This window comes from Podarcis filfolensis (assembly GCF_964270895.1).
Source record: "Podarcis filfolensis genome assembly, chromosome: 17".
Lineage (NCBI taxonomy): Eukaryota > Metazoa > Chordata > Lepidosauria > Squamata > Lacertidae > Podarcis > Podarcis filfolensis.
In genome coordinates, this window is record NC_139621.1 from 26,152,269 (window position 1) to 26,164,530 (window position 12,262).

General features: G+C 43.3%; 1 protein-coding gene across 1 annotated transcript in view; it reads left to right on the plus strand.

Annotated features, from left to right (window-relative positions):
- Window positions 1-12,262, plus strand: part of SNX30 (sorting nexin family member 30) — a 40,903-nt gene that overhangs the window by 20,043 nt on the left and 8,598 nt on the right. Inside the window, exons 2-6 of the mRNA XM_083593647.1 lie at window positions 606-794; window positions 5,392-5,502; window positions 6,787-6,945; window positions 9,191-9,386; window positions 10,173-10,372. Coding sequence (XP_083449773.1) covers window positions 606-794; window positions 5,392-5,502; window positions 6,787-6,945; window positions 9,191-9,386; window positions 10,173-10,372 — 855 coding nt within the window. The remainder of the gene's footprint in view (window positions 1-605; window positions 795-5,391; window positions 5,503-6,786; window positions 6,946-9,190; window positions 9,387-10,172; window positions 10,373-12,262) is intronic.

The following is a 12,262-nucleotide window of genomic DNA, read 5'->3' on the forward strand; positions in this document are numbered from 1 at the left end:
TTTTGCCGCTCGCGCATGTGCAGACGGTCAAAATGGCGCCATGCGCATGCGCGGAAGCGGCAAATCACGACCCACGCATGCATGGACGCGGGTTGCATTTGCTTCTGGATGCGAACGGGGCTCCGGAAAGGATCCCGTTTGCATCCAGAGGTACCACTGTATAGCATAGTGTAGTGGTTCAAAGCAGGCAGTACATAGTTTGACTCTCCTCCAATATGAACTCACTTGCCTCAGTCTGTTGTGGGGAGTCATTGTAAGGATCACAACAATTCTATGATTTCATAGAATCATAGAATTGTGGAGTTGGAAGGGACCTTGAGGGTCATCTAGTCCAACCCCCTGCAATGCAGGAATTATTTGCCCCATGTGAGGCTCGAACCCACAACCCTGGGATTAGGAGCCTCATTCTCTACAGCACTGAACAATGAAGCATATACATGCTAAGTATTGCTAGTCAAGCATGGGGGGTTCAGCAAAATGAATTTTTTTGAACCACTTACCCAGTCTGCCTTTGTGGGTGATGCTTTTAAAAATCAGAAATGGATTCTTTTTGCTGCTGGTTTCCCTCCTCCTCCTTCACACCTGCCATTTTGCTTTTTTTCCAGGACCTCAGTCTGCCCAATGGTACTCCTGTAGACACTTCAAGCCCAGCCTCTTCTTCCTCACTTCTGAACAGACTGCAGCTGGATGATGACTTGGATGGGGAGATGAGAGACCTCTTTGTCACTGTTGATGACCCCAAGAAACATGTCTGTACGATGGAGACTTATATCACGTACAGGGTCACAACCAAGGTAATACAATGTAGCTTACTCCCTGTGCATTGTGGCTTTCAGTTCTGTTCTCTGTTTTGTTTCAGGTCTAGACTAGTTTTCTAGACTAGTAAAGGTAAAGGGTAAAGGGACCCCTGACTGTTAGGTCCAGTCACGGACGACTCTGGGGTTGCAGCGCTCATCTCGCTTTATTGGCCAAGAGAGCTGGCGTACAGCTTCAGGGTCATGTGGCCAGCATGACTAAGCTGCTTGTGGCGAACCAGAGCAGCACACGGAAATGCTGTTTACCTTCCTGCCGGAGAGGTACCTATTTATCTACTTGCACTTTGACGTGCTTTCGAACTGCTAGGTTGACAGAAGCAGGGACCGAGCAATGGGAGCTCACCTCGTTGCGGGGATTCGAACCGCTGACCTTCTGATCGGCAAGCCCTAGGCTCTGTGGTTTAACCCACAGTGCCACCCACATCCCACTTCTTCTAGATTAGTAGCTGGAAGCTTTTGTGCATGGATGAGACCTCACTGAGTAGAGACACTCTTCTTCTGTAGCAGAATGTTCAGGCACTAGTAGGGCTGGGCAATATATCAATATATTGTCCAAAACCAGTTTGGTGTCCATATCATGGTATCAGTTTCATGATTTTTGATGTGGCAATATATTGCAAATCCTGATGCATGTGTTTGTATGCTATGCAAAACTCACAATGTGGGAAAAATCAGCCAATGCCATATAGCTCAATCCTTATTTCAGACATGATATATCAGTATATCACAGTGTTTAGCTGGTGATATATCACGATGCTGAAAACCAGATATCGCTCAGCCCTAATACATATTTATATGACGAACAGACGTAAAGAGCCTTGAATGGAGGCATTTTCCTAGAGAACATTTTTTCAGTGGCCCATCTTTAATGTTTGAAGTGCCTTTAAGCATATGAGTTAAGTAGCTTTTCTGCTTGTAACCTTGCTATTGCTGAAGCAATTTCTATCTCATGGAATGCAAACTGCAAATAGGCAGCATTCTACTGTTCTGTAGCATTACCAAGGATAAGTGGGTTGTGTGACATGAACTGCTAAGCAGCATGGTTGAGATGTACTGCTACATCAAGTGTTTCCTGCAGGATATTTCTCTTTTCCCTCTGTATTGATCGCCTTATGAAACCCACCCCATTCAAGGTTATTTTGCACAACTGGCTTTACACAGTAAGCTCACACTTTTTCATTTCATTTTTTTGGGGTTTTTTCTTTTTCTTTTCTTTTATTAAAGTTTTTCTTTTCTTTTATTAAAGTTTTCTTGGTTTACAAAGGTATGCACAATGTCTCTTTTCAAGTTACATTAGGAAGAAAAAAGGGGAGAAGAGGTGGAGGGGGCCATGGTGGGTGGGGGTGGGAGGCGATATTTCTATTTTGCTTAATGTATGTGTGGGGTTTTGTGTCAGCGCTGTTTGTGCAGGTTCTCTCTGCTATTCGCTTGTGTTCCTTTGGTGGTGAGAGAAATTGGGGTTGGCCTAGGGTGCGGTTGCTTGTTTGTGACTGGCTGTGTTGAAGTTTATTTTCGTGTGTGAGTGGGGTGGGTGGGTATTTTTGAATCAGGTTAGCCATATTGATTCATATGCAGTTGGAGCTCACACCTCATTTGTGGTTCATAGAATCATAGAACTGTCAGAAGGGATACAGAGGGGGGGTCATTTGGCCAACCCCTTGCAATGCAGAAATCTCAGCTAAAGCATCCGTGGCAGATGGCCACCTGACCTCTGCTTAAAAACCTCCAAGGAAGGAGAGCCCACCACCTCCTGAGGGAGACCGTTCCACTGTCAAACAGCTCTTACTGTCAGAAAGTTCTTTGTTTAATTGGAATCGCCTTTCTTGTTCATATGCCTTATTTGAGACTGGGGCCGTGTGTGTTTGTGTGTGCACACGTGCACAGTGATATTGTGTGTAGCCCACATCTACTTCCAAATACTTTGTGACAGGCCTCTCCTCTCACCCATTCAAGTTAGGATGGGTTAGCACATTGCATCAAAGGAAGCTGTCATGCCCACTTTATGGCTTAATATCTGTATTGTATGCCTTTAGCTGTCATGGCTTCTCTGGAAAATCCAATGTCTAAAGTGACAAGTGTTAAAAAATTCTGTTAGATCTCCAGATTTCTTCCTAGTTTCAAGGAACCCCTGGGGAGAGCTTTAGTCATCTGCTTTATTAAACCCACTTGGCTTTCTCATAGCGCTGAGAACTTGCTTTGTATTGTGTGGTTAATAACATTTGCAGAGCTGTGTTTCTTGCTGAAGATAGTTCTTTGACTTCTAAGTTCCACAGTTTTTGTGACTCACTAGCTTAGAGAATTTTCTCTCATAGGCATGGGCTATGGGTGTCTATGGTTGAGAGCACACAACTTATTTCACTCTCCCCTCTTCTTGCCACAAGAATGTAAGAATTTTCCAGGTCGTGCTGCCATTGCTGGTGTTCAAAGGTCTTGCATTCATTTGTAGTTTGTGGAATGCGATTCTCCCTCTTCATGAATATTTCTGTTGCTTGTATACTTCTGTGTGAAATGAGTACCAGTGCCTTGTATCGGATAATGCCTCTGAAACTCACAAGCAATGTATGCTTGTTTTTTGATGGCGTTGTGTGCATAAGCAAGAGAGAGTAGAGAATCTTGGCATTCACCTCAGAAATCTTCCCATATAAATTCTTCCCTTCGTTTTGAACAATTCCTCCCAGTTTGATGGTAGAACAATGGGGGAAGCAGGTTTGCTGCCATCTATCCTGAAAAACTGCAGTCTCCACTATGGGCGAAATGCTTCGATTTCAGTTGTATCCAACTAGGTTTTACTCAGTAGAATCCTCCTGAAATTAAAGGACCTAAGTGAGTGATGTCTTTTAATTTTAATGGGTTAAGTCCAAATGTGACTGCTGTTGGATAGAACCATTGGTATAGAAACAAGATTAACACGAAGAGACAGTGGTGTGTGTGTGGGTTTGCTTTGTTTTTTCCAATGTGCTGGCTCTTGTTTTCCCCAGCAAAGCACAAATTTAGTGTCGGACACAGAGATGGTAAGAGGGGAAGCAAGGAGAGGAATTCCCATTGCGCAGGGAAAGTTCTTGTGCTAAAACGATACAGCTTCGTTGGGATACAACCCTAAGTGTTAATTTTCCAGAACAAAGAAAGGGAACGCATCCATCAAAGATAAAAAAAATTCATAGGCTCAGTTACTATGTTAAGGTTATCTTTTACATTTCCCACTCCTCAAGGAATGTTCCATTCAAATAACGAAAAGTTGACATATCTACCGTATTTTTCCCTCTATAACACGCAGATTTTTTCTCCTAAAAAGGAAGGGGAAATGTCTGTGCGTGTTATTGAGCGAATGTGTGGTCCCTGGAGCCAAATGGCAAAAAAAATCAGGCAAAAATCAAATCGCGCGTCTCGGAGAAGGGAAACCTGAAAAGAGGAAGTGGCTGCTTTCCTGCATTCTGCCTCAGGGTCTTACTGCCCACCCTCCTCTGTTTCCTTGCTGTGTTTGCTCAAACAGAACAAAGAGCAGGGAAAGCCCCTCCCCTCCAGGCAAGCAGAGGGGAAAGCAGAGTGTCGTCTCTGTGCTCCGGTGCGGCTGAAAACATGCAGGAGGGAGAGAGAGAGAGAGAGAGAGAGAGAGAGAGAGAGAGCGAGCTGGCTGGCTTGGGTGGGTAGGTGAGGGAAAACTTTTGCCTTCCTTTCCTCCCTCCCGTTATACCCCTCTCCTGCATTCTTAGCCAGCTGCTTCTCTGCACACCCCTCTCGTGCTCCTTGTCCATTCTGTATTTTTCCTTCCTTCCCCACTTAAAATGTGGTTAAAAAGCATGGATCCACATGGATCCTCAGGATCTTTGCATTGGGTCACCCCAAATTCACCATCAGAGCACATAGCATGTCCATGGCTACAGCCTGCCCCCCCCAAAATCACACACCCACTGTTGCCTGGGGCTGCAATGGTGCAAAAACGTGGTTACAAAGCATGGATCCACAGGGATTCTCAGGATTTTTGCATTGGGTCACCCCAAATTCACCATCAGATCACATGTCTGTGGCCACAGCATGAAGCACAAAAATGATACATCCACTGTTTCATTCAGAATGTTTTTTCCCTTGTTTTCCTCCTCTAAAAACGATGTGCGTGTTATGGTCAGGTGCGTGTTATCGAGCGAAAAATACGGTATCACACACTTGCCCAGTAAGTCCTTCCCTTCCCTCCTCTTTATTTTCTGTCCCTTAGTTTTTATGTCTTTAAAAAATGCTTGATATTTGATGTTAACTTTTGTATATTGCTTCCCCCCAAGCTTTAATAAAAGAGCTTTCAAAATAGGGGCACTTCTCCAAGTTCAATATTGAGTTGATTCCCAGGTTGTGCATCTTAAGTTGCCAGAGGCATGTGAAAATAAAATTTGTTTCTTTGCTAATGCTTGAATGGCTCGGCTTGAGGTACTGGCTTCAAGCCAGTAAAGAAGTCAACGTTTGGTAAAAGAAAATTAATAATAATACGGAGAATGCAAAGACTAGAGACTTAAGCATATATATTTTTACTTGCCCTGTCTGATTTCTCTTGCTCGCTTTCCCCCTTTCGTTTCATTTTTATTCTTAGACCACACGTGCAGAGTTTGACTTGCCAGAGTATTCCATGCGCCGAAGATACCAGGATTTTGACTGGCTCAGGAATAAACTGGAGGAATCTCAACCCACTCATCTCATTCCCGTAGGTAGTAAGTCGGGGCCACTATTTGTTGGAATAAATAATGCACTTATAAGAAGTGCACATTTCTGCTTTTTCAGCAGTAATGGATTTGAGGTGTGTTTAGAATGAAAGAGAGATAAAGAAAATGCTTGCCTCAAATATTTTGTTGGGGAAATGCAAAACAGAACACTCCAAAACATTCCTGTCTGAACTAATTTATACTTCATATATTCTGACGTTATAGGTCTGCATTACAGCTGCTTACTTGCACTGTTTTCTGAGCCTTAGAAACTGTACTCTGGCTAAACTTGACTTCTTCAATGAGAACAAAAACATGATTTTTTAAAAAAATCACTAATAGCTAATTTTTACACTAATATCATAATGTGTGTAGATTATACATCCATTATGGCATTTATGTGGTGGTATCTTTTAATTTTTAAAAACCTCTTTATTTTTCAGAAGTATTGTGTGTAGCATTTAATAAAAACAGAAAACAGTCCACAATAACAGATAAAAATTTACTGAAACAGCATGTTAGATCAACAGTACCTTTTCTGATGTAGAACCCTCACTCACTTCTTGTGGGCTAAGATTCAAAAATCTGCCCCATCACAAAAAAAATGTTTCTCAGTTCTTCCTGAATTGTCTGCTGGTATGATGCTCCAAAAAATATGTTTGGGAGGGACTTGCACAGATAACAAGCCACTAGAAGCTACCTGGCCAACACTTTTGGGTTGTGTGTGTTTGTGCTCCATGTTTGCCTAATTTGGGTTCACTGGTTGATATCAAACATTTATTGTACCCACTGTAGACCCATTGAATTCAATGGACCTAAAATACTTAAGCCCACTGACTTAAGTGGGTTTATTCTGCATATTATTTCATTAGATCTCTCTAACAACATGACGTTACTCAGAATGCATTCGGAGTCAGCAAAGCTTCAAAAACCCATCTTTCAAAAAAGCTTCCTCTGAATGGGTGAAGACTACTTTGACTTCCCTTCAGAAACAATTACTGCTTAAACTTATTTTTAGGTGAAAAGGTGCAAGTCAGCAGTTTCTTCTGGCCCAGTGATGTCTCATAGCATCTGTGCTGTGCTCTCCAACTCTCTCGGTACACTGATGAACTATGAAAATACTGTTACAAAGTATTTGCTTCGTGTTTTTTTTTTTTAAAAACTTCTGTTTACTATTGTAGTGGAAGAAAAACTTGAATGTGCATGTTTTCTAAAACATCAAAGCTTGAGGATAGAGATTTTCTTGTCCTTCTAAGCTCCTAAGATTTTTTCCTGTTCCCTTCCAGCCTCTCCCAGAGAAATTTGTGGTCAAAGGAGTTGTTGATCGCTTTTCAGAAGAATTTGTTGAGACGAGGAGGAAGGCCTTGGATAAATTTTTGAAAAGGATTGCTGATCATCCCGTGCTTTCTTTTAACGAACACTTTCATGTGTTTCTTACTGCCAAAGTAAGTAAAGTGAACCCGTGCAGAACTGTGTTTAAATGGATGTGTTTAGAGGTGGAAACCTTTGTTTAGAATCTGATGAAATATTGCTTATCAATGTTAAACATGCTTTTAAATAGCACCATCAAATTCGTGCGATAACCACTCATGTTATACAGCTACTTTGGGTGCCAGTATTTGACAGTTACCGTATTTTTCCGTGTATAAGACTAGGTTTCCCCCCTAAAAATAATGTCAAAAATTAGGGGGCATCTTATACTCAGATACATCTCCCCCCATTTTCTTAAATCTCAGCCCCCCAAAATAGGGGGCATCTTATCAATGGGGGAGTCTTATAGACGGAAAAATATGGTATATCTTTTTCAGTATGCCTTAAGCTTAGCATTTGAAAGAGCACAATAGAATCTAGTGTCTTCATTATACACCTTTAAAGGTAAAGGACCCCTGACAGTTAAGTCCAGTCGCAAACGACTCTGGGGTTGCGGCGATCATCTTGCTTTACTGGTCAAGGGAGCCGACGTTTGTCCGCAGACAGTTTTTTTGGGTCATGTGGGCATCATGACTAAGCCGCTTCTGGTAAAACCAGAGCAGTGCACAGAAATGCCGTTTACCTTCCCACCGGGGTGGTACCTATTTATCTACTTGCACTTTGACGTGCTTTCGAACTGCTAGGTTGGCAGGAGCTGGGACTGAGCAACAGGAGCTCACCCTGTTGCAGGGAATCGAACCGCCGACCTTCCAACCAGGAAGCCCAAGGCTCTGTGGTTCACACCACAGCGCCACCCGCGTCCCTATTTTTCACCTTTTACGTCCCTATTATACACCTTTAGGCACAAGGCAAAAACATTCCTTTTCAACCAGGCCTTTGGTTGATTTGATTGACATCCTATGCCCTTTTAAAATGTGGGGTTTTTTTTGGGGGGGGAGGTTTATTCAGTTGTTGTTTTTATTTTGATTATGTATTTTGTGGTTTTATATTTTGTTTTTATTCTGTGAAGCGCCCTGAGACCTCCGGGTATGGGGCAGTATATAAAAGCAAACAAACAAACAGCTGGGACAGAGATTGGATACAGGGGAAACTGAGAGGTTTGCTTTCAAGAAAGAGAGAAGACTGAGCTGTGGGTGGGTGGGAGAAGCAAACAGAAATAAGATATCCTACTGTGAGCAGACCAAAGGCTTGTCTACTCTAGAATTCAGTTTCCCTCAATGATTAAACAGATTTATTTGAGAAGCCCACAAGAAAGTCATCTAACGTGGCAGCCGCCCCCACATGTTGTGGTAGAGAGTCACCAAGTTTCTCTTCCTCCTTCCCTCACCTGTTATAAATATCTACTTTGTGTAATGTTACTGCAGTGGTGTGACTTCTGCTGCTTGCATTCTGGTTGTTGTTATAAAAGGTAAAGGGACTCCTGACCATTAGGTCCAGTTGTGACCGACTCTGGGGTTGTGGCACTCATCTCGCTTTATTGGCCGAGGGAGCCGGCGTACAGCTTCCGGGTCATGTGGCTAGCATGACAAAGCTGCTTCTGGCCAACCAGAGCAGCGCACAGAAACATCGTTTACCTTCCCGCCAGAGCGGTACCTGTTTATCTACTTGCACTTTGATGTGCTTTTGAACTGCTAGGTTGGCAGGAGCAGGGACCGAGCAACAGGAGCTCACCCCGTCGCGGGGATTCGAGCTGCCAACCTTCTGATCGGCAAGTCCTAGACTCTGTGGTTTAACCCACAGCGCCACCCGCGTCCCTTGGTTGTTGTTATACATCACCACTAATGCAGATGAGGCCTAAGTTCGGCACAGCCCTAAGAGTGTAGCTTCTGCAGTTGTTTTTATTTCGGAATAAACAAAAAACAACTCTCCTTAATGGGAGTTTTGGAGCATTAACACAGGTTGTAAGGGCCTGTAACTCTGTGCGGTCCTCAGAATAGAATAGACTGAAACTCTACTTTCCCCAAATTCGTTGTTGAACGAATACAGTGGTACCTCAGAAGTTGAACGGAATCAGTTCCAGAAGTCTTTTTGACTTCCAGAACATTCAGAAACCGAGGCGCGGCTTCGAATTGGCTTCAGGAAGCTGCATCGGATGTTCGTGTTACAAAGAACGTTCGCAAACTGGAACACTCACTTCCAGGTTTGCTGCGGTATTCAGGAGCCAAAATGTTTGACTCCCAAGGCGTTCAGCTTCCAAGGTACAACTGTATTTGGAAGACATAAAGAGAATCTAAAATCGGCTGCTCTTGTCGCCCATAGGATCTTCATGCTTATAAAAAGCAGGGAATGGCCTTGCTTTCTAAGATGGGAGAATCGGTAAAATATGTCACAGGAAGCTATAAACTCAGAAGTCGACCGGTGGAGTTTGCTGCCATTGGTGACTACCTAGATACTTTTTCTCTGAAGCTTGGAACCATTGACAGAATAGCACAGCGAATTATCAAGGAGGAAGTAGGTGAGTAGTATGTGCAGCTTTTCTTTAGAACTCTAATTCTTGCTCCGCTAGCAAAGTCTGGATGCCAGCGCTGGGGGAACCTGTGGCCCCCTAGAAAATGCTTGGACTCCCAATTCCCATCAGCTGAGCCAAAGTGGCTGGTGGTCAAGCATAATGGGGATTATAGCCTGGCTATGTCTGGGAAGCCATAGGTTCCCATCCCCAGTATACCCATTTTCAGAATATGTGTTGCATATGGAATCAAAAATATAATTACTTCTGTTGCTCATAGCTCAAAACCTGAGTTCATCATACTATAATATTTCATTTAGTAGTCCGAAAAAGATGTCCATTCTGCCACAAACACTATTGTGGTTATGATTTAATAGATAGTGCAGCAGAAGGTGGGAAACAACAACTTCATGGGAAAATGGGGAAGTTGATAAATCTGAGAAGAGATGAAATTGTTTTTGGATTGTATATGTTTAAAATGGTGAAACTTAATAAAATATAATTGAAAAAGGGGAATTAAAAATGTATTGAGTGTGCATTCAGAATGGCTAAATTCCTTTGTCGTTCTTTGACCTCCTGCATCTTAAGTTGTAACAATTACCCAAAGGTCCTAGACCTTCCTTTGTAGGTTCTGACACTTTTATTATTGGTATTTTCCTTATCACGAGAAGTTTCTGATCTGAAAGTTAGGCTTGGTGACTTTAAAAACAAACACACAAACCCTCTGGCGCTTTCTCAAAACCCAGAAACCAGAACTTGCCTGCCTTTTATTTTCATAGCATCGTTCTCTTGCAGAATACCTTGTGGAGCTCCGAGAGTATGGTCCTGTTTACTCAACCTGGAGTGGGTTAGAGAAAGAGCTGTCGGAGCCTCTTGAAGGAGTATCTGCCTGCATTGGGAATTGCTGTACGGCACTCGAGGAACTGAGCGAAGACATGACCGAAGACTTTCTTCCTGTCCTAAGAGAGTATATGCTGTACTCGGAGTCCATGAAGGTAACATGGGATTTGTGGCAGGCAGATGTTTGCATCTAGGAAAACAGCTTTCCCAGAAATGCCAGCGTGTGGACATTTTGTGGGCATAAAACTACTGCAGCCCCTTCAGAAGATCTCTCTGTGGCCTCTTCTACCTGCTGCTGTCATTTTGACACAAAATGGTTCCAGAAATTAGATAGATAGATAGATAGATAGATAGATGATAGATAAAGTATCCCAAGCTTTCAAAATCATGGAGCTCATGCAGATGTAACGCTGGCTTCCTGCTAATCCTGGTTAGCAAAGTCAGAACTATTCCCAGAAATGATGTGCTTCCTTCCCTGGAACAAATCTCACCTCTCTTTTAATATGGCAGACATTTGACTTCATCTTTCTGGCTATTGAATGGTTCAGCCAGTTAGGACCATGTAACATGGATACTGAAAGAACTCCTCTGGTTGCTGCTTTGCTACTGGGTTAAATTGAAGGTATAATAATAATAATAAATAATAATAAATTTTATTTATATCCCGCCCTCCCCAGCCGAAGCCGGGCTCAGGGCGGCTAACAACAATAAAACAGTACAACATTCTAAAAACATTTCATTATAAAATTAATTCAACTCAAAATGATGGCAACCATTGGGCTAGAGTTCTGTGAAGATTGCCAAAGGAGGGAGTCAGGCTGCGCCCTGGCCAAAGGCCTGGTGGAACAGCTCTGTCTTGCAGGCCCGGCGGAAAGATGTCAAGTCCCTCAGGGCCCTAGTCTCTTGTGACAGAGCGTTCCACCAGATAGGAGCCACAGCCGAAAAAGCCCTGGCTCTAGTTGAGGCCAGCCTAACCTCTCTGTGGCCTGGGACACACACACTGACAACTTATAGAAACTCCATCCAGAACAGCGTGTTGGGGAAGGGGAGGCAGGAATGTCCTGTCTGGCAAGCTGATTGCCATAGTGTGATGTTGGATTCCACCAGTGTTCTTAACTTAGGGTTCCTTCAACATAGCCTCTGAAATTGATTTCATCCTGCAGTTCTTCAGATCCTGACTTACTGCCACACTTTGCTAGCCCTAACCATGATGAATCTGGGTACGACCACATTACGTAGTAGTAATGTTGGTGCCAGTGAACCCTTAGCTGTGATTGAGGGTAGAAGATGTAATAATCTTTTTTCTAGGTGTGGGATGGAAGGCAGGTTGCAGGTACTGCCTCTCAGTTCTGACTACGCATGGTTAGCGGGGGGGGGGCAATGCGTAGTCCCCATAGATGACAGGTGAGTTCGCTAGCATACCAAATACTTGAAAATCCTTACTTTCAGGGTATACCTGTGTCCGTGTGTATCCATGGCGGTGCTAGCTGTCTGCAGGATTTTAAATAGGTGTAACCAGTGTTAGAAACTGAGTTAGGAAAGCTAGAAGCTAAATGGCACCTTAAACCTAGGTTATGGGTGCAACAACGGAATGTCCGGCTGTGCTTTTTTTAATAACAAGAATACAAAGCTGAAAACGAATGAGCTGCAGCTAAAAGATGATGTTCATTTTTCACATGGTCTAGTCCTTCCCCTGCCCCCACTCCCCTAATATTCTTAAGAGATTAGCTGGAGGTAGGGAGGCAGAAAAAAGTCCTCCTTTCCTTCCACTCCGCAGCTTTAATCTGAAATCTTAGGCACATTACTGTGCCCAAAGCTCAAAAACTGCGTGCAGTAATGAAATTCCCTGTCGCAAAACACGCCTAGAACAATGGGAGTTTTGAACACTGGGTGTAACAGGCTGCTTCCAGGTTTTATGGGGACTGATTAGCCATGAAGATGGGACATTACCTTCTTCTGCAAGCCTGCATATCCCCATGCCTTGTAATTGATAACCATCATGATGCAGCCTTCACTGCTTTGAGAAGTCGCATGTGGCCCCTGTA